The sequence below is a fragment of the Mchenga conophoros genome, linkage group LG17 (genome assembly GCF_057382185.1).
Source record: "Mchenga conophoros isolate Kocher_MC1m ecotype Shallow Benthic linkage group LG17, M_conophoros_male_GT1.1, whole genome shotgun sequence".
Taxonomy (NCBI): domain Eukaryota; kingdom Metazoa; phylum Chordata; class Actinopteri; order Cichliformes; family Cichlidae; genus Mchenga; species Mchenga conophoros.
Window position 1 is genome coordinate 4,104,814 of NC_140542.1, and position 27,939 is coordinate 4,132,752.

At 41.3% G+C, this 27,939-nt stretch overlaps 1 protein-coding gene across 4 annotated transcripts in view; it reads left to right on the top strand.

Annotated features, from left to right (window-relative positions):
- The window catches only part of nav3 (neuron navigator 3), a 183,389-nt gene that overhangs the window by 55,023 nt on the left and 100,427 nt on the right, over positions 1-27,939 (top strand). For all 4 annotated transcript variants that reach the window (XM_085253065.1, XM_085253066.1, XM_085253067.1 and 1 more), the window contains exons 4-5: positions 19,071-19,143; positions 25,142-25,316. In XM_085253065.1, the coding sequence (XP_085109191.1) occupies positions 19,071-19,143; positions 25,142-25,316 (248 nt within the window). The remainder of the gene's footprint in view (positions 1-19,070; positions 19,144-25,141; positions 25,317-27,939) is intronic.

Sequence of the window (27,939 nt, forward strand, 5' to 3'; positions counted from 1 at the left end):
TCTGTATTTCTGGCTGCTCTGCGGCTGAGTGGTGTTGGCAGTGTCGTGTTTCCCCTCTGTTAATGAGATGACGGCTGCATAACCGCTGATTTTCGTCACTGTGAGATAATTACCCCTCACTTTAACCAGAGTTGACTAAGTGTTTATGTAGTGTTGGTTTGCCCTTGGCATCTGCCCTCCTGCCATTAAAAGTGACTAAAGCAGTTTTAGCTGCTCTGGCTTGCTTTCTTAATAAAACACTGGGGGCGACGAGTGTGTTTGGTCCCAACGGCGTGTCCTCTGTGTGTCAACCTTTGTCATAGGTGTACCACAGTGTTTCTTTGTGCTATTTTCTCATATGGATCAATTTTAACAGATGGACTTCCACACAAGGCAAGAACATTTATTTGATAAAATCACTGTTTCTTCCCAAAAGCATCCCATTACCAGAATGAACCGAAACATATTTCTACAACTTGTTTCACACAGCAGTTTTCAGCTGTTCCATGGTGAGTCCAGCTGTGGTGAAAGCAGACTGTGCACTATGTTGGAAAAACAAGTTTAAAGAACCAGGAAGGAAGAAAACGTTAGAGTCATCAAGACCTTGCAGACCCCTAATGTGTGTGAGAGTTCACTGTGTTAAAACCTGCAAAAATAAAACTCTTGCAAATGTATTTTTCTTGTCACATAAAATGATTCTAGTCCTGCCTGGAAACAGCTGAATCCAGACTCTTGCACTGGTCACTAAGGGCAAGCTTCTGCAGCAATGCAAGTATGTGTTTCGATACGCCATCGTTCGCTCCGGGTGTTTGTGTGTGTTCGTGCAGTTTGCTCTTTGTCCCAGTCGCTTACTAAGCCCATTGATCCACCACCTGCTCTGACTGCAGAGGGTCTGGCCAGCTTGGGAAAAAGAAGTTTGAGGAAGCACAGTTGCTTATAGAGTGAGTGAGAAAGGAAGGAAATATCTGTCACGCACATACAAACAACTCTACAACGATGCAGCCAACTAGCAGTGTTTGAAGGTTTTTACAATGGCAGATACTGTAAAATAGCAGCTTGCTAATTAGGATATGTGAAATCATGTTAATCTTACATTTAAATTACGTGTTAAGCACAAAGCACTCTAAGCACCAATGTGTGTAAAGTGAAGCAGGAGTCTGTTAAGTTCACGCTAACCTTCATGGTCAGGTGGATGCAGCTTCTATGATTTTGTCTTTCTTTTCATGTACAGTTAAATTTTCAGGTCCCGTTTCAGATTGTAAAAGACTCAAAGTATTGTGAAACAACGCTAATAATCAGTTCTTACTTTATTTTTCATAAAGTTTTAATGAAGTTAATTAAAGCTGCAAGCAGCGTTATGAGGGCCCTCGCACCCCCGGCGCGTCGAGCCACGCCCAACACCTGAAACCAGCACGTCCGATCTGATGTCACATTGATGGAATTCATGCATTTAACCACCAGCTAACATTTCATCTCATTCATTCATGATTAGTTAGGCATCCCACTAGGTGGCGCTCTATTACTGACAAATGGCATAACAAACATTTCCGAGCTCGAGTCTCATCACGCCTATGACCTTTGGGAGAGATTGAACATTGTGTTTTTGATTGACAGCAGATTACTGCTTTTTGGCGAGTGATTGAAACCACGTGCCGCCATTACCACCCCGTTTCCCTGAACGCAAAAAGCTTCGCAATTTAACATCACAAAGGTCTTTAGATTCCACACACTGGAGATCGCATCAATCTGATGAAATCCCTTGGAGGAGTTCGTCAAAGAATGGTGCCTGAAAAGAGGGGAAATTGTTGCCAAAATTGCACATTAATTTTAAAATGGCTGACTTCCTGTTGGATTTGGGATATTGCTCCAAGAGACTTTTTTGTACATCTTAATATCTTCCATAAGCTTACCAGGTTTCAGACTCATACATAAAACACAGAGCAGGGGCTGTGGTTTTGAAATTTTGTAGGGGGCGCTGTGGAGCCATTTTGGGATATTCAATGAAAATGATCACATAGCAAAAAAGCCCTCATCACATTGGAGGTATGCACCAAATTTCAAGACTTTTTAAACTTTCCAAGCCCCTGAAAACCCACTTCATTGTTCATGGTGAACAGCGTTGCCACCAGGGTGCGCCGTTCAGTTTAAAGTCACAATTTTCGCACTAAAGCATCATGAAGGACTGATTGTGATATTCACCGCTTTTGAGGTGGCCACGATGAACCTGTGAAAATCAGTACAACAAAATTAAAGCCATGACATTTCCTGTTGCCACTAGGTGGCGCTGTGCGTATTCCCGACAATGGGCACATCAATCCGTTCAGGGCGGGTCTGACATCATGCCTGTAAAGTCTGGTACTGATCAGACTGGATTTCATTGAGTTATACCAATTTGTTTCTTCATGGCGTGACATCAAAGTTCGCCATTCTGCTGGGGTCACACCCTTTCGCGAAAACTCACAGTTTTCACTGTAACCCAAGACCAACTTCTTAAGGCTTTCCTGGAGAAATTTGAGGCTGCAGATGTCACCCATCACAATACTGTACCCCAAAGTGTAAAACATGACATTTCCTGTTCCCACTAGGTGGCGCTGTCCCTGATGTCAAATATGGCAGTTGAAATATGTTCAGGGGTGGAGCCTTATCATATGTGTTCACTTTGGTCAAGGTCAGAAAATGTATGACAAAATGAGAGGCAATAAGATTTTCATGGCGAGACATCGAAATTCGCCATGGCGCCACGGCCTCACCATATTGTGAAAACTCAAAAGCTCCGCAATTTAACATGGCCCAGGTGTGTAGTTGACACTGACCAAAGATGAAGCTTATACGACCAAATCCCAAGGAGGAGTTCGAAAAAGTTCGAGGCATGGAACTGGCAAAATTAGAGCCAAAATGTCACCTTCACGTCCAAATGGCGGACTTCCTGTTGGGTTTGCGTCAATGGGCCCACAGACTTTTGTTCGTCTTGGCATGATACACATGTGTGCCAAATTTCATACATGTAGCTCAAACGATGTGGTCGTAGGGCTGCATTTAACAAGGCATAGGTGGCGCTGTAGAGCCATTTCCCAGTGCTCATATGTAAAACCATTAAAATACACAATTTTTCACCAGACCTGGCATGTGTGCAAAATTTCATGAGTTTTTGACCATGTTTAGGCCCTCGGAAAGGCCGTTGTTTTGCCTGAATAATAATAAGAAGAAGAAACGGAGCAGATACAATAGGGCCTTCGCACTCTCGGTGCTCGGGCCCTAAAAACAGAAGTCAGTCTAATGTGTGTGTTCACGTAGCAGTGATCAAGTCCAGGTTTGCCCATTGGCTGCTTTATGTTTTGTCTGTATGAACATGATCCCAGATTGCAAACTGCTTTTGCCTTGGCTTCACCAAATGAACTGTATTACCCTAAGAGATAAATGTGATAACACTTGAACATATGGTGGCTTTCCGAGAGCAAAACAATGTTGTTTGGGTTGCCTATCCTGCGAGCTCGACCACTAACATTAATTTGAAACATAAGTTACTCACTGACAACTTTTCCCCATATCAAGCTATTTTTTTCCTCACTCTTGGCTGTGTATTTATGACATGAGCTGTGAATTTTGGAAATCTGCCACTGGCCACCTTACACCTGGAGCTTAAACGCCTTGGCCAGAGACATGACAGTAGCAACAGCTGTCAGTGGAGGGACAGATGAGTCTGATTTACTTCCTCTGCACAGCTTTTCCCCCTCATTTGGGACTTTAGGCGGTGATCCTGGAGTCACAAGCCTGTTTCTCTAACTGGTAGGTCGCTGGCGCTCTGTCGAGTGGAGCGAGGCCAACTGAGCAGCTGCTGGAAGATGATGAACAGAAACCAGCACGACATCAGCATCTGCAAGCTCGTCTGCTAATCTACATACATAATGCGCTCTTTTTTTTCCCCTCTAAATCCTTGTTCACAATACAAAAAGGGCCACAGGTCAGTTGAAATCCAGTCACTTCCAGCAGTTTGTTTTGTTACAAACAAAAAATGTTGTTGATATTTATTTGGTCTTTGAAGTGAATTGTGTAAAATGTGCGTTTCATAGTTATCTTCTACAAACAGTCAGTACAGTCCAGTCATTTTCCCCCTTCTCATGTTATTTCATGCAAGCATGCTTTATCATACAAGTGAAGGGTAAAATTTAAAGTATATTCCATTGAGTATAGATTTCACAGTCTTTGCGTTTCGTGTTGACCTCTCACACTTAGCTAGCCAGCACACTGTGGAAGTCCCTTTCCATCGCCCCTGAGTTCTTGGCCCTTATAATTACAAGACTAAAGGGTATTACCTTTGACTGCTCATGGGCTTGTGGGATAATATGCTGAAGAACAGTGGAAGTATGAATTATTAGAAACTCTTTTCAAGTTCTCTTCACTGGTCTAATTTGCTCTCATTAAGAACAATATGTTAAAGAGTCTGATCTTTGATCGCCTTACTAATACAGTGTATAACAAAAGCCTCCATTTATCTCATGCATAACACTGAAATGGAGATGGAAATAGCACAGCTGAAGCACAGTTAAGCTTAACCTTTTAAATAATACACTTGAAGTTATAGTTACACTTATTCTCATGTCTCTTATATCCTCTTTTAGATGCTTTGATCCTGGACTTAATCATTTTAATAATGCATACAGATTCCTTTTTGTCACTTGCAGGTGAAGCGAAAGCAAATTATATCAGACCTCTACTGTGGCCACATCTGTACTGTAAAACAAATGCTTCCAGGAATGGAAAACAGTTTTCTTGTTGAATTGAATGCTCTTTTCATTTTTGAATCTGGGAGACATCTATCTGCTAAATGCCTGTGATGTCAAGCTGTAAATGCATTCTGTGGACTAAAGGGCTCACACAGGGTTTTTGTTCATCTCCCTCACCTGCGGCATGCGCTGCTCTCCCTCTGTCATGTAAAACCTCATGCCCCCTGACAGTGCAGTTTCTCATAATTGTACAGACATCTAAAGAAATTAGATGCACACCCAGGTTTTTGAATTGAGCGAGAGATTCTCTTTTTTTTTTCCCCAAAATTATTTCTCAGAAGAATCGAGCTCAAACACGAGAACGGCAGGCGAGGGATGGCAGAAGAGGCCCATTCAGCAGAAAATATTAAAGCCTTGCAACACTAATCCACTTCATTATAGACAGACATCATTAGCAAACCACTGAGTGCTTCCTTGCAATACGGATGACTGTGCAGTTTGACTTTCTCAGGGAGTGTGTGTGTGTGTGTGTGTGTGTGTGTGGCTTCCAGCGACCTCAGCAATGGATGTCAGGAGAAAACAAACATGAATGAATACAAAGATGCTGAGCTGCTGCATCAGTCAGGAGAAGGTTGTCCGGGCCCTGGTAGGAAAGATTCCATCAAACAACTCACCAAGCTAATCAACTCGTTCGTACTGCTTTTCATTTGAGCTATTGACTTTTCAAGTGTGTCGTGGATCATGTTTAGACTGGCTATTGGCAGCTCTGGACCTCCCTCAATATTTTTAGTTTTCACAATGCAAATTTTTCTCTTTTGATTAATTTGAAGTGATTGCGTCAAACTGCAGTACACAGTCAGATTTTACTGCACTGCATGTCTGCTAGAATACAGTGCATTTCACTCTTCAGGAAAAAGAAATCTGATGTGATATAAAAAGGCTGCTACTCAGACAATTTTTGTCTTTTTGCTTGTCATTTTTTAAAGTGCTTTAAAAAGCACAATATATTGTGAGGGAATGTAAGCTCCTCTGACTGGTATCTGAAGTACTGTTTCTATTTAGTGATGTGCAACAGACATTTGCAATTTTTTAATTACATAAAAACAAATCATAACCATGAGGTTTCTGTGCTGTTAACCTTTAAAGAGTGCTCAGTTTGAAGTAAACACAACAGCTTAAGTTAGTCAAATGTTCAGCTTAAATGTCATGGCGAACATGCTCAGAATGGCTACACTATAGTAGAAAAGTTGCTTCCTTACATTTCTTAATAAATAATAAATTCTTGATGCACTAACAAACACATACACTGTCTAGCTGAAGCTGGTTTGCTCAAAGTATTTGGTCATTAACTAAAGTATTAGACAAAATAACATTATTAGCTGAGTGCTGCTAGATGAGCAGTTAAAAGATAATGATAGTTTTTAACTAACTACCCACTCATCCAATCACTGATGCATTTCGGTACCCGGAACAATACTGCTTGCATGGCACAAATCTATGCAGTCAGTGACTACAAATCTTATAAATGAACCAGATATGATTTGATCAGCATAGTTATTTACAAATGTATACTTTGAGCGTTTTAGCCTTTCTCTCATGATTAGACTGGGTGTGTGCTGCAATTCAGGGTTAACTGCATCTAGGGTTTCTTGGAGACTATAAAAGTCCACCAGTTTCATCTGGGCTCCATCTGTTGGCAGCTTGCACACCAGCCAGACGCGAGGACGAACAGCACGAGTCGCTCAGTGGCATTATCTTCACTGGCCTGACGCTTCGTCGTCGGCACAGCTCGCTATTAATCTCTGCTTCTAATTGATTGTGTTCCTAATTTGAGTTCCTGGCCTGGGTTCCTGCTAAGCAAAACCAACTGGCATTTGTGTGACAGTATTTTTCTGGTCTTTGATTTGATTACAGCAGCCCTGGCTGTCAGACGACTAGCCTATTATGAGAGTCATTTGGTCTGGAAATACACTGACAAAGGGATGATGGGAACTCAGGGTTTCTGAAACATCCCTGATGTCATTTTGCATGCCCGGCGACTGGCAGCGAGTAAAGGAGGAGGAGGCAGATGGCCCGTTTAAGCTGCTGAAGCTACATCCACACCGAATATATTTCATTCTTATTGTTCAGTCTGTATGCCCTGATGGCAGAGCGGGTAGAGAGTGACTAGAAGGGTTCACATTCCAATTTTTACCCATAGGACAAACATCTAAAACACATCAATAAATACCTTCTGCATCAAAGGCTGAGGTAACACCTTTGAGAATAATAATAGTAGTAATAATCTTTTCAGAAGAGGGTTGCACCCAGGATCACTGTACAGGGTGCACACTCAACTAGAAGCTAACATTTGCTGGAACTACATTTGATATTTGAAATATTGTGTTTCAGAGTGGCACTGATCAGTGGGAAAAATCACTACTGTAATTTTGATCAGCAGTAGTGAACTAACTAATCATCATCACACAGCTGTGCAACACATGCTTCTACTGTGATGGGCCATCAAAGCCAAAACAAAGTCACACACGTGACGCAGAGCTTATATAGAAACCTCTCAACCCGGTTTCACAGCAAAACATGTATTAGAGATGCCGGTCCACCGTGTCCATTTCACGCTTTGCCTCTTCAAAATATAAAGCAGATACGAATGCAGAAGCTGCATTACCAGCAGGGGGAGATATATTTAAAGTCACAAAGTCGATAGTGAGCAAAAAACATGAAGTACAGTCCACGCCTTTAATCGTCAGAGTCCATTAAGCAAGGGAGCTAATATGTCTGTTTAAACACTTTCCTGTGATTATTTTCATGTTGGCTTGAAATAAAATATCTCCCTCAGCTGTTGCCACTGAAACTTACTGCAACTGCTACTGCCTATTACATGCTTTGTTGTGATATCGGGTTGAACCTCTGGGTATTTGCGCCACTTATAATTTTAGAGGCATCTTTTGGTGTTTCCTAATCTTTATAATTCATCTATGTAACGAGCTAATTTTGTCGTGTTCATGTAGACGTCTGAGGAATTGTTTAGCTTTTAGCAAAGTATACATTCACAGAACTAGAAATCTAGTAAGAGCAGGTCTTTATAAGTGAAATAGTGAAAATCTGCAATCTATTTCAGGATGACTAAATCAAAAATAAACTCGGGACCAAAGGTCTAAGTTTGATCTAATTTTTACTGGATCAGGTGCAGAGACCCAAATGCCCCAGCATCTGTGCTTTGATGAACAATATTTGCTTATCTATCTCTGCTCTTTATATGTGTTGAAGCATCCGTGTGGCATATGTCTTTTTCTCTGTTGTTTTCTGGGCATCGACGGACCCCCTCACATGGTTGTGGTATAAATGGAGCACCTTGGGGCTCGTTACAAGCTCACTTGTCTCAATTGGAAGCTTTTAATCACTCATTATAGCTGAATGGTATCGGCAAATGTTCTGTAAGGGAGCGAAGAGCTGGCTTGTTAAATGGGCACAGTGAAGCACTGCTAAACTTTGATCTGCCTCAGTTTGTTTCACTGTGAAATACCAGCTGCAACCCTTCTCGACCGACCCGTATTCCCTGTGATTGTTTCAGTTTGGGAATAGCTGTCCTCTACCGATTCACTCACCCTGTCCTTAACCTGTTTTTTGCTTGCATGGGTTTCTTTAATGCTTTTTTCTCGTGTCACTCTTCAATCTGTCTTATTCTGTACGTTTATACCATATGACTCACTGCCAACCTTCAGCTTGTGCTGTTACAGTAGCTTCCCTCATCCACCTCCCTGCCCTCAGTGACCCTTGGCACCTTCCGGAGCCACGGGCTGCATGACTTTGGATGTGTCACTGCTGCAAATGGTCCTTAAGCATCATTTTCATTCCTAGCTGCCTGAACAGAAAGTGGCTAGCTTGTAGTATGCTCAGCCTTGCAAAGGAAAAAGGAAAAACTGTGTTTCACATGTTTACAGAGTCAAAATTCATGATTTTAGCAGTAGTTTTGCATGGGAGTCATGTGATTCCTATGTTTTCATTCCACTGGCTTTACACAATTAAAAGTAGTGCCCACTCACTGCTTGTACAAGGGAATATTTAAATGTCTTAGCAGTTCTTTGTGATTACAGCTGATTTATCACAAAGTCGGTTCAACAAAGGACCTACTATAACATGTCACATCTCTGCAGATTATTGGGGTTTAACCACAAATGTGTACACCCAGCTTTTGGTTCCTAAACAGCCGCACTGTGCTTGTCCTTATTAACCAGTGAAACAGAAAACAAAAAACAAAAACAACAAAAAAAACAGGACCTGCTGTAAGTGGTGTTATAGTTCAAGGAATTTAAAGTAAAAATTTATGGCCACATTCTGACCACTCCAGCAGACTAAATCATATCTGACATTCAACATCTGTGAAAGGCTGCTGTAAAATCTGCAGCACTGTTTTATCTTCTGTGGCGGGTGAGAAGAGAGAAGATGCTGCGGCGTGACTTCTGCAGCCTTGAGAAGAGTTTCTCAAACCACTATTTTAGGTTCAGAAGCAAAAACACAGCCTTATTGTTGGTACTCGCTTTTTAAGACTCCTGTAAGACTTCTGGCATCACAACTTACTAAGTGGGACCCATTTACATATGTTTTAGGCCAATGAATTATTCCCATTATTATTTTTCTTCTATAGGTTGTTTTATTGTGTTGTCATAAATAGTTATATGTATCAGTCTTTAGAGATATTTGAAATGATTTAAATGAGGACAGGATTAAACGAGATAAGTAACAGAAAGGACATCTAATATGGTGTGCATAATAAAGTAAAACAGACACATTGAATGTGGCGAGTTAGAAGCAGCTTACAGACAGAGCTTTGAGGCATTTTACTGAAGGACAGAACTCTCTCAGCTGATGGAGCAGAAAGAGTGGGTGAGAGAGTGAGTGAATGGCAGCATATTTCACTCCTGCATCACTGCTGCTCAGCAGGTTATACAAACACAGGCCTAATAAGTGAGCATCTTAACCTCACTGACCCTCGCAGGAGAAACAGCCTCAGCCATGACTGGCAGACAAATCTGTCACCTGTCAACAGTAATACCATCCATCATGTTGGTGCCGTTTACCTTCTTAGAGCAGGACTGCAACAGTGAATATGAGGAAGACAAAGGACATACCTGGCGTCAGCCTAAAAGCCAACAAGAAATACTTGTCTTCTAGTCTGTGACAAACACCCTCCGCTCCTCTGCCCTCTTCTGTGTTTGCTTACTCTCTTACACAACAAGAATACTTCTGTTTCTTCTGTCACTCGCTGACAGAGTTATTTGCAAAACCATCAGCTGGGAAGAGGTTAAGTGAGATTGGTTATCTTGATGCCATTCAGTATGTTTAAAAGGTGTGCTCCATTAACCAAATAATGTCACTCCACTGCTTTTCAGCTGGGACTAAAACTCGGAATATTTTAGTCTCGGCTTTGATTAGATTTTTGACTCTTCTTTTTAAAATTCGTCTCTTCTTAGTTTATAGGATTATAAACAATTTTTTTGTTGTTTCTTTAGCTGATCAGCGATTTTTGGAGAAGTTCTTGGATATTTGCATTCAAAATAAAAGAACTCGCTGATTCTTTCCTGATGTCACTGATGTACGATTAGAGTTTGTCCAACTGTAGCTCAGACTGAGCCGTGCCCAAAATGAAAGAAAATAAAAGGGAGAACAGACGGATAAAGGGGGACAGATGAAATGACAGTAGGAGCAATCTTTGTGTGTGCATTGCATCACTGTTGTAATATTTTTTTTATTACTCCATCATTGACTGAAGCGATAATGAGTTTTGACTCAAACAGCGAAAACAGATTTAAAGGGATTAGGCCAGACATTGATGAAGAGACTTTTTTATCCATAAAACATCTTTGTCTGCCTTGCTTTCACTCTCTCACACATGCAGACACACACCCCGTGTGTGCAGCAGATGCACAAAGCCACATGGAAGACCTCCAAGTTATTTGATGCTGTAAACACTGGAAAATGCGCCACCATATTTAATTGAGACATCCATAGATATAGGTTTGTGCTGGCACACACATGTTGATTATACATCATGCGTGTTTACGTGCTGACTGAGCTAGCGCTGCATCATCTTCAAAGGATTTTGCTAAAGCTATATAGTTTTATTTACAGGAATATGAGGTACGATGTGATAAAAATCAGGAACCACTTGAATTGAATGATTTCAGTTTGGTTTTCTTGTGTTAGAAAAGTTTTATGACACAGAGCTTCATAACATTTAGGCTGCTGTGAATACAAACATCACCTCTGTAAGCCTGAGTGAGCTGGATAAATCTGGGTGTGTGAGGTTCACTCTTATGGTGATTTAAAAAATGAGCAACAACCACAGATCTTCAGCTACAGCAGAGAAGGATTTCAGACAGGGTAAGGGATTATGGCGACTGATGTTGTGATCAATATTGCACCAAATGGTTCTTCAGCCAGTACCAGATGAGAGGAAAAATTTCCTTTGCTGTGGGTTTTGACATGATGAGCGATGATCCCTGGATTATGAGACAGAATGCTTTAACCCAGCCTGCCCTTTGCCCATCAGCTACACTAAAGTTCTGTTTCATTTTATCCGTTTTGATTCATTGTCTGTCAGCAGCTGCCTGCTGTGGATGCGTTGATAGTGACAAGATGGGGGTTTAGGACAACACCAGTGGAAGATAGAGTGTCAGACCCTAAATCTGATGAAGGGAGTTGATGCAGAGGTCACGGACAGCAAGAGAACTGGTTTATTTGAAAGAAAGGCTGAGTGGCTCTAAATCCTGAATGTGTGGTGAACCACTCTAACCCGTAGTATCCTTCAGGCCTTGGCTTTTTATGGGGGGGGAAAAGAAAAATCATGTTTAATTCTGCTTGCTAGACGTTTGGACTACAAGTGGCCTCTAGAGAGCACAGGGATTTGGCTTTTTATCCATGTAAACCTTTAGATTTCAAAGCAGCAGTGATTAATAAAGTATATTCTGGCTGTAAAAAGTATCACAACTATGTGTTGTCTCCACAAGTGAGGAGTTCTGCCTCATTAGGTTTCATGTGCCAAGAGGAATTAATAGGTACAAAAACAGTCTTTATCTTTTGCCATGTGGGGTGATTGGAAGAAGAGAGATGAACTTTGATACAGGGATTTCTGAGGCAGAGCTAATTTTGTTTAGCTCTAGTTGGTATCGATTTTGGTCTTTTAGAGAAAAGTCTTAAAAGGGTGGCGCAGTGGTTTGTGTCTGCAGGATTTATTTGGATACACCTGAGTCATCAGTCAACTTTCATTACCTTGTTGGGGCAAAAAAAGAATCTCAGCGTCCTTACCCGAGGCTAGCGCGCCGGCAGGGCCTGCCAAGCGGGAGACGGAGGTCGGCGTGCTGTCCGGTCCGGCCTCTCTGCCACTAGACGCCAGCGTGCTGTTCGGTCCTGCCCGCCTGCCGAGCCGCGGGGAGCCTCGGCTCATTGCCGCCGCTGGACACGAGGGCGGATGGACACCTCCCTGTCGCTGGGCCAGGGGCCGGGGCGCTGATTGCCTCTCCCGATTTCCTGCCGCGGGGGTAAGGTTCGCCGGCCTCAGTCGGGTATGTGGCGGGGCGTGGTCTACGGTGCAGCTGCTGCAGTGGGCCGGACGCACCTGGGCCACATCCGCAATCACGCCTCTCCGGCTTAAACTTGTATGGCCTTACTTTTGTGCCACTATTCTGAGCGCACGTAAAAAAAAAAAAAATTGCAGGTGCAAGTGTTGCATTTTGAGAAATTTATTTTGAGCGAAGAAAAGCTCAATTTGAGTGAACAAAATGTATTTCAGTGTTTGCTATTATCCATACACACACACAATAGCAGCCCCTCTCACCCAGTTTTTGCATTTTCATTTTTATGTTTGTTTGTTTGTTTGTTTTTGTAACAGTATAAATAATGAAAGGTGGGGGATTAGCCAATTGGTCATGATAAACTCTGGGCTTGACCAATTACAATACATCCCTATTGAGGGGGAAAGGAACGTGATTGGTCCCGTACTTCAGCTAGAATGAAAAAAGGCACAAAGCTGTTCTTCTCTCATTCTCTCCCCTCCCTCTCCTGTTGCTACTTCTATCATGAAACTGATCAGTCAGCTGATCGGCTTTTCTGCCAGAAGTCCCGTCTCTCTTGTTTATCGCCCACTTTGCGCCAGAAAGAGGAAATGCTGCACTAAACAACAGCAGCACGTTCAAGCTTGATCAGCTGTTGTTAGAATTTATTTAATATTACTTTCTAGTATCACAGGTGATGGCAGCTACATTGTAGCCACAGCCACCCTGGGGCGCACTGACAGAGGCGAGGCTGCCGGACACTGGCGCCACCGGGCCCTCTGACCACCACCAGTAGGCAACGGGTGACGTGTCTTGCCCAAGGACACAATGACCGAAACTGTCCAAGCCGGGGCTCAAACCGGCAACCTTCCAATTACAAGGCAAACTCCCAACTCTTGAGCCACGATCGCCCCTTAGCCCCCATATACCAACAAGACAGTGTACATCACTGTCACAACAGCGTTTGTTTTAGTTCGAAGGCTTTATGGTTTTTCGTATAATACCTGGTGGTGTAGTCGGTGATTTTTTTGTCAGTTCAGCCTTTTATATTATGTTTAACCCGAGAGACCACCCAGTCAGCTGGTGGGTAACAGGCATCTCCGAAAACGTTAGCGCACTTATGCAAATATGTGACGTCTTGATAAATCGAGCAGATATTTGAAGTTTACACAGAAACATTCTCGCATGAAAATATCTTAAAAGTTTATTTTGTGACCCAGACAGAGTAATATTTCAAACTCCGCCACTCTGTGTTCCTCCGCCACTGCCTCGTTTGAGTTTGGGACGAAATGGATTCTGGGATATTGCATTTCGTCATTTCGAGCTGATTAGAGACCAGAACAGCCAACCAGATTTTTTGCATCCAAGTCTGTGATTGGCTGGTTTTGTGGCACAAATATAACGGTGTAGAGAAAGAGTTGAACGCACACGGGCAGAAATGTTGATAGCGCGAGCAACACATGCAAAAAACTGAGGGGCTGCTGTTGTGTGTGTGGATAATAGCAAACACTGAAATACATTTTTTGAACGCAGCAATGAATTTTTATTCACTCAAATTGAGCTTTTCTAAGCTCAAAATAAATTTCTCATCAAAATGCAACACTTGCACCTGCAATTTTTTTTTTTTACATGCGCTCAATTTTTATTTATTTTTTTTACGTGCGCTCAGAATAGGGCACAAAAATAACGCCATAAACTTGGTGCTCTGACTGTTGTAGGTTGTTGTTGTTGGTATATGTCCGACTGTGAGCTGCAGAGCTGCAGCCGAGGGTGTGAACAGCAACCGTGAATAAATATGTGGTCGGCTCCGTCACTCTCCTGACACAACGCACAAACAAGAGCCTCTGTTAAATCTCCCAGTGCTGCGATGGCCAGGATTGCAATTATGTTTCCATGTAGGTGTGGAATAACATAAATATATATAATAAATAATAAGGATTCATATAATGATTACTGGCTTCAAAATAAAATGGTTTAAAAACAAAAGCTATAACTCTACTGAATCATGCCAAAACTTCACAAAATGGCTCTGTTTGTGAAGCTTGAGTCATCTGTGTTTTTGAAAAACGGACTGAAGGATGTAAGGTGGCATTTATTTTCCAGTGGAGATGTAGCATTTTAAGTAAAACCCTTCAATTACTTAGCAGTGCTCATGGGCTACAAAGCGCTAACGCCTGGTTTTCCAGTCTTGTCTTGAAGAAGGTTGTTTTCTGTCCCGTAGAAAGTGATAATTGAGGTGTTTGGCTCATTTGTATTTGACAGTTGCAATATAAGGGATAACACTTTCCAATTCCAACCATCATACATCAGTCACTTGATACTTTTAGAGAGGCCCAACGTGCTCCAGTTCACTTTTCATATGTAAGATGGGACTTCGGGGAATTGAACTGAAAACATGTACAGTAGATGTAGCCAACATCTAATGTTTGTCTTACTGAGTCTTACTGGAGTAGAAAGAATAGGAGAATGTACCACTGTAGAGTTGAATTTCTATAACTTTGCTTTTTAAACTGAAAATTTTAAGCAAAGACAAGATTTTTAACACAAGTACTATTAAATATTATTTTTATTTTGTGGTTAGAAAAATTCACAGGGTGTTTTGATGGAAGAAAGAACACCTCAAGACAAAAAGTCTCTAAACTGTTTGTGTAGTTTTGATTTATATGAAAAAGCAGTAGCCATAAAGTCCTCAAGTGAACATTTTTTTGTTTGTTTTGTGGTTGTTTTTATTTTAAGATGCTATTAAGGATAAAAAGGTGACACATGACACAACAATGCCACATTCATCACAGATACGGCATTAAAAGCAGCCCTTTGTTGTAACATCTTTTAGAGCTTTCAATACCCCACCATGATAGGAAACGTCTGGCGTATTTCAACCTGGTTTATTTAACATTAATAGCCTGTCTAATACGGCACAAAGTCCCATTCAAACTTTGCACTCTTCACCTGTGTTTGGGGAAATAAGGAAATCTGGTAACTGGAATGACTTTTGTGCCAACTGTATAAAGGATCTGCATGTTTCCGATTGAGTAATTGCTATCTACACTCACTACATATATGATGATGGCTGCCTGTAATGAGGGGTGGCAGTCAAATGGTATGCTACATTTCCCTAAGTATGTTAGTGGGGGAGCCAGGGCTGCTCTTAGTCACTGATTCTGTTCATTATTTCTATGGATAGAATTTCTAAGTGGGGACAAGGGCCAGAAAACTTCCACTTTGGTGGCCCTTGGTCTCATCTCTACTTTGTGTAAATCTTGTGGTTGTGCGGACTTCATCAGATGGTGGCCTCTAGCTTTCACTGGAGCAGTTTTCAGCAGCAGCAATGACAATTAGCACCTCCGAGTTTGAGGCAATGGTCGTCAGCCATTAAAGGGAAAAAACACTGACAGTGACAGTCTGGCGACCTGTCCAGGGTGTACCCTGCCTCCAGCCCTAGCTGGGATAGGCTCCAGCGCCCCCTGTGACCCTGAAAAGGATAAGCGGAAGTGAATGGATGAATGGACACTGACACTTGGGGTCAGGGACAGGTTTCTGCCCCAAATGGAGAAGTTTAAAATATCTCTGGGTTCACGGATGAGGGGAGAAGGGAGCAGGAGATTGATAGATGGATTTAGGCTTCACCAGTCCATCATGACAAAGAGACATCTGAGCACTTCATTATTTCTGTGACGTATATGATCATTGCAGAGGCCTTTGTATCACATGGACAAAATTTGAAACTGTTCTCTCCATATTTAGCAGGTTAGGGTTTTGTAATACAAATGCAAATAAAATGAGTGTAGCTCATTTGTGTTCCTTTGGCTTTACCTCAGCATCCAATGATTTTATACAAGACAGTGTAAGACAGGTGTACCAGGGAGTCCTCATCCTCAGAAAGGATGAAACTTGCATAAGTCGTCTTTGCCCTGCTGCCCATGTTACAGAGAATCAGGAATTTTGATTCGGACTGTGACGCTGTAAATGAAATGTAGCTTAATTCAAAGTTATTCATCGCAGAAACTTAACAGCACCCCTCATTCCTCCTTCCTCTCGTGTGTGTGTTTTACATGTGCACTCCTGTCACCCCTCAATATGTGCTCCCCTTTTTCTGCTTAAAGTATTTCATGATTTAGTAAAGTGTGCCTCATCATAATGCCCCATTTTCAAATGGCTTTTAATGGCTTATGTGGATCTGTGTGATGCCAGGATGTGTAGGAAAAATAAATTATGTCGGTTTCTCTAGAGGCTGTTACAGGATGCCACAAAGCCAATCCACCCACCAAACTAGCAGTTAAACATCGCCAGGACCCTGTGGAACATTAATGCTCCAGCCGTCATCAACGCCTTCAATCATTATTCCCCTTGTTTACGTCATTTTGCAGTTAATGCAGACTAAAAACAAACAGCGGTTATGTCTAAAAGTCTCAGAATTCATAGTTGGTTGACCACTTGAAGTCACAGAGGATAACAGCACAGGCTTGTTTCTGTGATGCTTTAAAAGCTGGCAGATCTGTCTCCAACTAAAGAGATTTACTGCATGTTTATGGGTTTGGTCCTTTTTTGTCTTTATCAGCTATTAAATCAGACTTCAAACACATACGTTGCCCGTGGAGAAGATGCAAAGTAGTACAGCACTCCTTTGTGTTGTAAATATTTGCAACTGAATGAGCTGAGTTGAGTTGCTGATAAAAACGTCTGTTATCTCGCAAATGTTTTTGATGGCATATCTTTTGTACCTATAAGCTGTTTGTTTTGGCAGGCATTAGACTGCGAGAACTCCTACACCACACATCTTCAAACCTAATTAGACTGACGTAATGAGACGAATGCTGCTTCGCACATGTCTCTCAACATGCAAACTTCTAAACGTGCGTCTGGAAGAATCAAACAAAGTTAACGCCAGAGCACACATGTTCGTCTTTGAGCGCAACATGTGGGGAAAGAATATGGAAACTGAAATGTGTGGGGGTTTGTTGTGTGTGGGTGGTTATAAGTTGTGTCAGGCAGATGGAGAAGCTCCGTCTGTGAATTTGTGTCCCATGCAGCCTCCCATTGGTACAACCAGTATAAACATCATATTTGGGAGACAAGGTGGCTGCTAAGTGGTTGCTGTACTTCAGCAATGGCTTTTGAGGTGCTGTTTGAGCCTTTGAGTGGACATCACAGCTTCTTATTATTCAGTATACTTACTGCTTTTGGCGCAAATGATCTCTTTTTAAATCCTTTTTGCCAGCTAGTGGCGTCCTACAACGTCGTCCTGAGGGCATTAGTTCAAAGTCAGAGTAAAGAGAGTGTTTTCTGTCTCACCAATAGATGGTGCTTTCCTTAAGACAAACTGATGATCCAGCTTGTCTAGTGAAGTTTAGATCACCATTCATTTTTCCAGCAGTTCTGACAATCCCGTTCTGTTTGTTCCACAGTCAGGTTGACAGTGAGCATAAGGATCCTTTCCATCAGTCCAAAGCCTCATAATGTCCTGCCAAAAAATGATCTCTGATTAGTTTTGTTGTAAATGGAATCCGCATTAACCATAAAATTAATTGTGTCATCATACTATTTTAAGTGCTCTAGCTTGTGCTGCATGTGCGATTGTGTCAGCATGATGATTCATATGGTAAAAGATGAAGGCTTTCTGCAAGCCTTCATCTGTAGGATTTGAATCCATCTTACTTTATTGGAGAAGTTTAACTTCCTCACTCAGCTCACTTATATTGAGCCTTTTGTGCATTGCAGGGAGTGACAGAGTTAAAAAAATCTGTGGACACTACTGCTTCAAGTAGCACTCAGACCAGGGCTCTGCACCTGTGTGAGGAAAAAATCCACAGAGATGTTTTATCAATTTTTCTGAGGTTTTTTTTAGCTTCACCACATATGACCGCTGTAGCCCTGCCCTAACATTTAAAATATCAAGTTCCGTGTCTTGTTACATTTAAGCTGATTCCTTACTAAAAGACACATAACACATTGAAGACAATGCAGTTGCCAAACAGCCTGTGTACAGATATGACTCAGTGTCCTGATTCTTTTTGATGAAGAGAGAAAAGAATACAGAGCAAGCGCACATTTAAAAGAGAGAAAAAGCTAGCAGGCTTTAGAGGGCTGACAGGGAATTGCAGCTCATGAATCATCATTGCCCGTTGGACGTCTGGCTGAGTTGCCCAGCCTGCCCTTTGTATGGCCCTGACACACTGCGCTGCGTAAAGCGCTAAGACCTTTGGCCTGATCATAAAAGGCCTATTAAGGGGGATTGGCGGGTGGCCACCATGTTAATGAAGCGACCCGCTAGCTGCTGTCAAGGATGGCAAAAATCCCCCTCATAACTGCAGCCTCAGTGCGCCTTTGTACAGCTGAAACATAGGTGGGAGTTGTTGCCTACACTGTGAGCGTGGGCCACACTGTACTATTGTCATTGTGTTTATGTGTAAATTATGCGAACGCTTATTCCTGTGTTTGTCTCTGTTGTTGGGTTGTATGTGTCAAAGTACCACATATCTTTGTGTCTTGCTTATATATGTTAGTACTCTGGGGGTGTATTTCTACCACTTACCAGCATACTGTGTACATATGGCCTTGTGTCTCCCCTTGAATCCGTGAACATGACATGCAGCGGATTGTGTAGGTGGCGTCACACTGCAGTCAGTATGTCATGCGGCCTGATCCCAAGGTTGTGCGGGGGTCGGGTAATAACCACACAATGATGTTCTTTATGGGTCATAATGCTGATAAGCTCCATCCTCTGAGCCCTCTGCCCCGAGACATTTAGGCTCATTGAATGTTAAGTGTCATCACATCCTTTGTGCTTTGTGCTGACTGTCTGCCATCTTCTCAACAGATTGAGAATGTGGATGCCTGCCTCAGTTTCCTGGATGCCAGAGGAGTGAATGTACAAGGGCTCTCAGCAGAAGGTAGGAATAATACAAAATTTGAGGCCTGATTAAACTTAATTAAGTCGGTGGAGCAGCAGAAGAGAGATGTGGCTGTTGTATTTGTCTAATTTCTAAATCTGGAAAATTAATTTGGCTTCAATGCGACCCATCCTCTGTGGGTAGGTTTCCATTTCTTCACAGTACCAAATGTTTTCAGAAACCTGGTTTAAGCCTGTTTCCGAGACATGTGAGTGTACTTCACGGTAATGGAATTTACCACACTGGTATCATGACAGCTTTCACTATGGCAGTGTAGGCAGTCATTAGGGCATCAGAGTGGATTGTGGGAGGATAAAAACTGCAGGGCTGGATTTGCCTCCTGACCATCAGGGTACACAGTACATGCTTTATAAGACACGCCAGTCTTATGAAGCATTCTACTCTGAACGGCTTCTGCCAAAGTGAATGATTGTCTGAAACTGTCTCACAAGGCTAGGGTTAGACATTCCAAACAATATATTAAGAATACGTTTTACATTTGATTTGACTCTGCAGGGACACCTTAAGGTTCCATAAAAAAGTATCTGTATGTACAACTGCAGTCAAAATGTCTTCAGTACAGCAAGCAGCACATACAGTGCAGTGAAAACTTATTTGTGCCATTTCTGTTTTCTTTTTTTGGCATATTTGTCACACTTGCATGTTTCAGATAATCAAAAATCATAAATAAACTGTGATTAAGCATATTTTTTAAAAACTGAATTAAATTTTGCAAGCTACACCAAGGTATGAATAATTCTATTCTATTTAATGTTTATAGCACCGAATCACAACAAGAAATCACCTAAATAGAACCTTTCTGAGAAAGTGAAGTAGGATAAAAGATAAAATAGATAAAACGCATCATGCTACAATCTAAAGAAACTTAAGAACAGATGAAAAACAAAATCATTAACATCTGTCAGTCTGGAAATGGGTACAAAGTAATTTCTAAGGTTTTGAGGCTTCAGAGAAACAAAGTGAGGGCCATTTATCCACAAATGAAGAAAACTTTGGACAGTGGTGAGGATATCAGGAGTCACAGGCATCAGTGACTCATCCAGGAGGTCACAAAAGAACCCAGAACAACATCTATAGAACTGCAGGCCCCACAGTCTCTGTGAAGGTCAGTGATCATGATTCAACATAAAGAGTTCCGAAGCAAAAATCACAGCTGACCACACACACAGACACACACACACACACACACACACACACACACACACACTGGAAAAAAAACTACTTGATGATCCCAACACTTTTGGTAAAATAATCTGTGGACTGACAAGTAAAACGCAAAACTTTTTGGAAGGTTTGCATCCTGTTTCATTCATGCATAAAACTAACACACCTTTTTATAAAAGTTGTTGCATTTCGTTGCCCTGTACCTGTGCATGTGCAATGACAATAAAGTTGAATTCTATTCTATTCTATTCTATTCTATAAAGAGAAAATCATACCAACAGTCAAACATGGTGGTGGTAGTGTGACGAGGCTGCTTTGCTTCTTCAGGAACTGGACAACTGTCTGTCATTGATGAAAACATGAATTCTGATCTCTGCTAGACAAGGAGAAGGACAGTGAAACACACATATTCACGTTTGAACGACTCAAAAGAACAAGATGGAGTTCAGGACATAAAATCTGATTGTGATGCTTTGCATGACTTTTAACAGGCCGACCTCTAACCAGCATCCTTCAGGTTTGCTGAATTAACAAAATGCTGCAAAGAAGAGTTGGCCAAAATTCTTCCACAGTGATGTGAAAGACTAATTTCAGTCTTTGCTGCTCAGCCAGTTAGGTTTGGGGGCAATTACTTTTTTCATATAGGGAAAGGTAGATTTGCGTAGCTTTTTTCCCCTTAATAAATGAAATCGTTGTTATTGTTACGTTTCAAAGTACGGAGATCTTAAAGAACATTTAATAGTTTCTCTGTCAGTACGTATTGGGATGGTTATATCATATTCATAAAGGTTTATACTCACAATGCACATCTACAAGGACCAGTGCTTGCTCCGACCCATGTTGTTTCTGCTCCCTTTAAATATTAATGGGCTGAACTTGCCCTTGACATCTCGAGCAGCAGAAATAGCCTAACAGGCTGACACACTGACCGACAGCTCTAAATTCTCCATGCTCAGTTACAACACTAAAAACAGCAAAGTGACTTGCTGGGCTTGGAATTTCAAAGTGGGTCTGTAAATATATGGGCTATTTGGTTACCCTGTTCATTGCTGTTGCTGATGCATTTCATTTGCTGGCTTCTCTTGGTCATTCTTCTATTGAGCATGTGTTGGTTGTGTTTGTGACTTGAATGAGACAGCCGTGTCTGCCCTCTCATGTCTAACTGAATTTGCCCAGGGCTTTCCTGGCAATATGCAGTCTTTATTATAGTTTTACAAGATGTGGGAATAAAATAAAGTGGGAGGCTTGATGTGCATACAGGAACCTAGAAACTACTTATTGCAATAACTATTCCAGAAGTCTCCTTGCAGCTCACTGGTGGGAGGCTTTAAACCAAAGTTCCGGAAAAAGTCGTCTCATTGAAGAGTGTTTTAGTCCCCGTACAAACATTTCACCGAGGGGACTTATAGGCTTTAATGAAATTGAGTCCACACACTACAGAGGAGGATGATGGTGGCTTTTTTTACTAAAGACTTGAGACAAAGAAAGACTTCCAATTAAAATTCAATAACCTAAGATCTCCCGGATGTGTTGGCACAGTGGAAACTGATCCCAGACATAAATCCTCATGACTAACTAAATCTGACATTTTTGCAAGGATACATTTCAGTCATTGTTGCAACTTACACTATCATCACCTAAAGCCTACTTAGCATCCATACTAGTTGCACTAATATTATTAATATGTTTGAAATTGCAGCTTCCAATGTTTGCACTGCTACTGAGAGCATGCTGCTGTGTTGTCAACTTAAACATGTTATAAAGACAAACTTCATACACTAAAACACATGGTCAAGTTCGACCCTTTTGGACACAAAATATCTCAAAGCGGCAACATAAAGTTTTACCTCTTCAAATGCGATAATTATCTTCAGGAAGTTCAGTGTAGCATTTCCACCCTTAAAAGCAGGTGTAAAGCCCCCAAACACATGTTTCCTACACTTGATAATTGGTTACATTGAGGGGTACAGCAGGTCATTAAACACTCTTTCCAATGCAGGGTCTCACCCACTGAGGCTATTAAAAAGACAGGCTCTTTTTGGTTCCAGTGCTACCAGGAAACCTATAGTATGACCTACTCAGCACATTAAAGTCCTTTTCATTAGTGGCTTTAGGACAAGATCAACCACGGGTACACACTTGTCCTCTGATCAGAAGGCAGGGCCCAAGCCTTTCAAGTAGAGGTAGGAAAGGTGCAATGATGGAAAACGTGAAAAAATTAGAAAATACAATTATTTAGAAAAAGCTTACGGAAGTAAAGAGAAGGCAGAAGCTGCTGATGAGAAAAGTGAAGGAGGCAACACAGGCTATTAGTGATGACATGTGTTGCCTAGCCTCGCTGTTTCATTAAATAACTTCTTCTTTAAATGCTCCAGAGCAGCATTTCTCCTGCTGACACTTGCTGGCATGAAGCAGGTATGGATCTCTGACAAAAAATGTCTAATGTGAGCTTTACCAAACTGCCATTAGTGTCTCACAGAATCCTGCAGTCTTCTTTTTTTTTTTACTCTAAATGGACAGAAAAAGGTGGCTCACCGGGAGAGTTTCACATCACATTTTAAGCCGGCACTCATACAGAGCTTTTGTTAGATGATAAGCTGAGTAATTTGTGTAGAAACTCTTGCCAGAAAAGTAACTGAAAATATGGCAGAATAGTGACGTCAGGAATTCATCTTCATACCTAAATTCTAAACACAATTTAGGTTACAACTGTTAGTCCTGCTTTCCTAAACAACACAAATATTTTGAAGACAAATCAGCCTTTGGTTGTGCACATGTTCACAAAACGATTGCTGTATTTACAGTTTCACTGCACTAGAATAAAATGTTGGCCCGTGAACATAGTATGCATGGCAGTCATGCTGGCTCCAAAACATGTCTGTCATTGCCAATTACCTCTAAAGTCATTTGCAGGGGACAACGCTGTTACATGGCTCTTTTAACAGATCTGGGACTCATCCCCTGTCTAAATGGAAATTACATGCTACATGATAATTTGAAAGAGGAACTAGATCATCCACCAAAAATTAAAGGCATGTGAAAAGACAACATCTTCTCAAAAGGGGGATAGAAATTAGCATTGCTGAATTGCGTGGTTGGTATTGTCACCTTGGCCCAAGCCTGCATCCTGTTAAAGTTTCTTTAAAGAAAATGAGCTGCTGAGTTTTTCCACAAAAGCACTTATTCTGTTGGATCGATAAAGCATTATTCTGCTTCTTGTCCTCAACAGTATCATTTCAGCGGGGGCTGGGGTTTTTTTTACAAGTTGCAAAACAGTTTTAGTCCCAGTGCAGCAGAATCTGCAACGTTATTTTCCCTAAAGCACAGAAAGCGTTTTCTGTTCTGATTCTCTCAAAGGCCTAGTGTATATTACCACCTCTGGGTGTTAGAAAATAGGAAACGCCCCCAAGAGATTAATCTTCCCTAACTTTCACAGCCTCTGCAGCATAGCCACGGATGGCCGGGGGAATGTTTGTTCCTCACCAGATTGAAAAATGTAGTAAAAACCCTGTGTCAGCCACTGCCATTCTTCCCATTCCTCTGTGTGCCAGCTCTCACTGAGGGTTTGGTATGAAAAGCCCATTTCACAAACGGGTGCGTTAGCCAGTGATCAATTCTTTTTCCTCATCGCCGACTGGATCCTACTTCAGCACTATGTCTGTGTGTGTGTGTGTGTGTGTGTGTGTGTGTGTGTGTGTGTGTGTGTGTGTGTGAGGGAAGCATTTGTTTGAGTTTTGTCTGAGATTAACTCAAAAGTGTTCAGGGTAAGATTTACACTATAGACTTATTGATTAGAGGATTCTTTCTGTTGCCTCTTCAGCATATTTAAGAAGTTACTTTATCTGCAGCTCTGCTATTTGTTGAAGATCCAATATCCAAAACGTGAATTCTATCTTATTATTGTTGTTTGTTACTCTTTTCTGCTGTGAGCTCATTTTGCAGCATGAATATGGTGATTCATTCGTGGTTATCAGGGCTGCTGTTTTCTAGCTTGTTTCATTTTAGTTGTCATTCAGATAATAAAATCCAAACTGTTCATTCTTCCTTTTTATCTCACGCATTTGAATGGTTTTGCCTTCATCAGTACACAGAAATGTGTCACTTCTACCCTCACCCAGCAGCACATGCAGTCACTTCCTTATTTCATGGCGAGAGCAGAACTATAAACAAAGTAGCTCTTTTATATTTTGGCTGCTTGTCCAACAGACTTGTGCCAGTAATACATCAGAGTAGTAGTTCCCTACTGGTCACCGCTCCTAAATTATCCAGCTGTGTGTAGCTCGGGTTAGAGATGCTTTATTTGGATCTGCAGTATAACAGCTGGACCTTCTTCTGAGCAGTGGCCTTAATCATTCCTGCTAAATACAGTTAAGTAACTGAAGTGCTTATTCTATAACTCTGTGTATCTTTATGTAATTGCTCTTTTTAAATACTTACGTTTGCTTCACAACAGCTGCTCTTGAGCTCTGTCCCTGAGTGTTTTTTTCTTCTTCCACAATCAGCATATGCTCGTTTTATAGTGCTTGAAAGTCAAAATACATGTTCTGGGAAAATGTTATCTTTGGCTGATTACTTTCACTTGCAGAAAATACTTTAATTCCAAGAAAATGCATAGGTAGATTTAGAGGATACATGGATGCAGGCAGATCGCACATGTGTGCTCTGCGTGTACGCTCGCGATGACTGAGCTTGAGACTGAAGTCACATTTCTATTCATAGAGAATTTGATTCTGTAGGTCCATGGCTGTATGATGGAGGAATTGTTAAAAATAACTAACACGGCAAACACTTACAATCCATTTTTACCTTCCAGAAATCAGGAATGGCAACTTAAAGAGCATCCTGGGTCTCTTCTTCATCCTGTCACGCTACAAACAGCAGCAACAGCAACAGCAGCAGTATTACCAGTCCCTGGTGGAGCTCAGCCAGCAGACCAGCAGCACCGCATCATCTGCCAGCAGCCACAAATCACAAGAGATGCAATCCAGGTATGTTACACTAAACATGGACACAGATTTTCATGCCGATCAGTCTTTGTTTTGCTTCCCTTGTGCTGCCTGCCTGTTTGGGATGCATGCTTGATGTTGCAATATTCATTGATTTATCACTTTCAGATGCTCAATTAGGTCCTGTTACAGTTTTTCTAAACAGAAAACTGAGGGATGTGACCTCCTCTCTGTGGTGCAGGAAATGAATAACAAGATACAAAGATGATGATTAAGGTTTTTGCTGCATCAGCTCCATGTGTAAGACGAGGCAAGTTAGCTGACAGAAAGCAAAGAAGCTACATTAGTCAACTCAATTTGATTTATATACTGTAGAGCTTTTTAAAACAACACAAGCTGACCCAAAGTGCTTAATGAAGTATTGAAATCTTAGTCTCTGATCTCACTACAAAACACATACTCCTCACAGAGTTGAGAAACCAGACTTGGCACACAGGTACATCTCAGACCTGACTCAGGTTCTAATCTGACCATCCATTGAACAGAAATCTAATCTAAGCCTGTGAGCCTGTGTTTAACAAACACATGTGAGAGTATCATTGATCATTTTTTGTGCCTGACAGAAAATAAATGCCAAACATTTGCTTTATAAGCACTTCAGTGCAAAAGCTGACAGCATCATTTAGTACTAAGGTAGCTATAATAAGCTAGAAGATGTTGCAGAACTGTTTCATGGCTTTTCATCAGGTGAGGACCCCAGAGGTGTTTAATATGACGATGCTTGTTGTATGTTTATTTAGAAATACAGTATAAGAAGACGTGGATTATACAGCAGAAGTGTTGGCCTACAGAGGGATGAGCGCTGTAAAAGGCAGCAGAAGCAAAGAAGGCCTGTACTTGTGTGATGTAAATAGACACAGCAGCATTTAAAAGAAGGCCTGAGATGCCACACATGAGCAGCATTCCCCCCGGCCAGATCGAGTTACTACACAGCCACACGGTTTGGCTGTGATGTTTTCCATTAGTGTGTGACTGTAGAGAGAGAGTATATGCATTAAACCAGTGCAATAACAGAGTTAAGTCTCAGTATTTAAGGAGTGGGCATGTGAGTAAGATGATACTGTCGAGAGCTTTGACTTCACTGTGTTTGGTTGAGTTAGGAGATGGTGGCAGTGGGGTCAGTGTATCGTGTCTTAGGGGGGTTATTAGGGGCACAGCTGCCTCCCATTCCCACCCTCTTTATTCCACCCCCACAACAGGTGGTGAATGCTCTCACTCTCTCTCTCTTTTGAACACACATACACAAAACAGTGAATTGTTGGAAGCACATCGCTGTGTCAACCTAGTTTCAGACTTGACGAATCAATACATACACACTTAACGAGCCATTACAGAAGCTGCACATTTCCTCATCTTTTTTTAGTTTAGATCTCAAGAAAGAATTTGTTTCAACCAAAGAAGTGTCTCTCTCTTCTGCACTAATAAGTGAATAATGTTGAAGGCCACAGTGGAGGTCAGTAGAGATGGCACCATACCACTTTTTTATGTCCGATACCGATATCATAAATTTGGATATCTGCCGATACTGATATGAATCCAATATAGTGTATTTTTTAAATCAATAAAACTGTTTTTTTAATATCTTGCTGCATTTTGTATAAGTTCATACTCAAGTTAAAAAAAAACCCACTAACGCTATTCTGTTATACCTGTATGTAAAAAATACACTGCACCCAAAATATTTTATAGTTCAGCAACACTGATCAATCTAATAAACTTAAACCTGCTCCATCCTCCCTATTCTGGTATTTTAAAGAGTACTTAGTGGAAATATTAAGCAACCTAACTAATAGGGTTGCAAACTTCCAGCAAAAAAAAAATAGGGAACCACCCCACACCCTTGTGATGCTTAATCGATGTAATCAACTTTAATTTAATGCACGTGTAAAAAAATAAATAAATAAATAAAAAATGCACAGAAATCTATTATTTTTCCACAATAATTAAATAGATTCAACATCTTTCTTCAACAGAACTGCAGACTGCACAGATGGTACCTTCCCAAAGGAAAAAGTACTACAGCTTACTAGGGTATATTAGACTTAATAGGTACTATATACAGTAATGGACTTCTATATGTTTTACATCAGATTAAAACTTTGGATGTAAGATTCAGATAATTATTTATTAAAAGCTACACATTTTAAATGAGAATAAGAAAGAAAAGTATGTCTATGTGCCCCCTTGTCCCTGTTCATGCCCTCTCGGCCCCCCTGGCTAAACTTTGCTAGATCCACCCCTGCACAGTTACCAGCGTCAGCTGCGTAGAAAAAGATCCTGGTGTAGAAAGTAATGATAAATAAATTCTAACAACAGCTTATCAAGCTTAAACGTGCTGCTGTTGTTCAGCCGCTGGTTTCCTCTTTCTGGCGCCAAGTGGGCGATAAACAAACAAGAGAGACGGACTCGCGACAGAAAAGCTGATCAGCTGATCATTGATCAGTTTCATGATTGAAGTAGCAGCAGGAGAGGGAGGGAGAGAGAAGAGGCAAGTCGCTCCATATATCGGTTGTTAAGCCTAATGCTGGAATGCTTTACAAACATTCAGAGATGAACTTACACACTTGTTTTACTTCTCTCTGGGATAAAATGCCGGTTTGGTAGC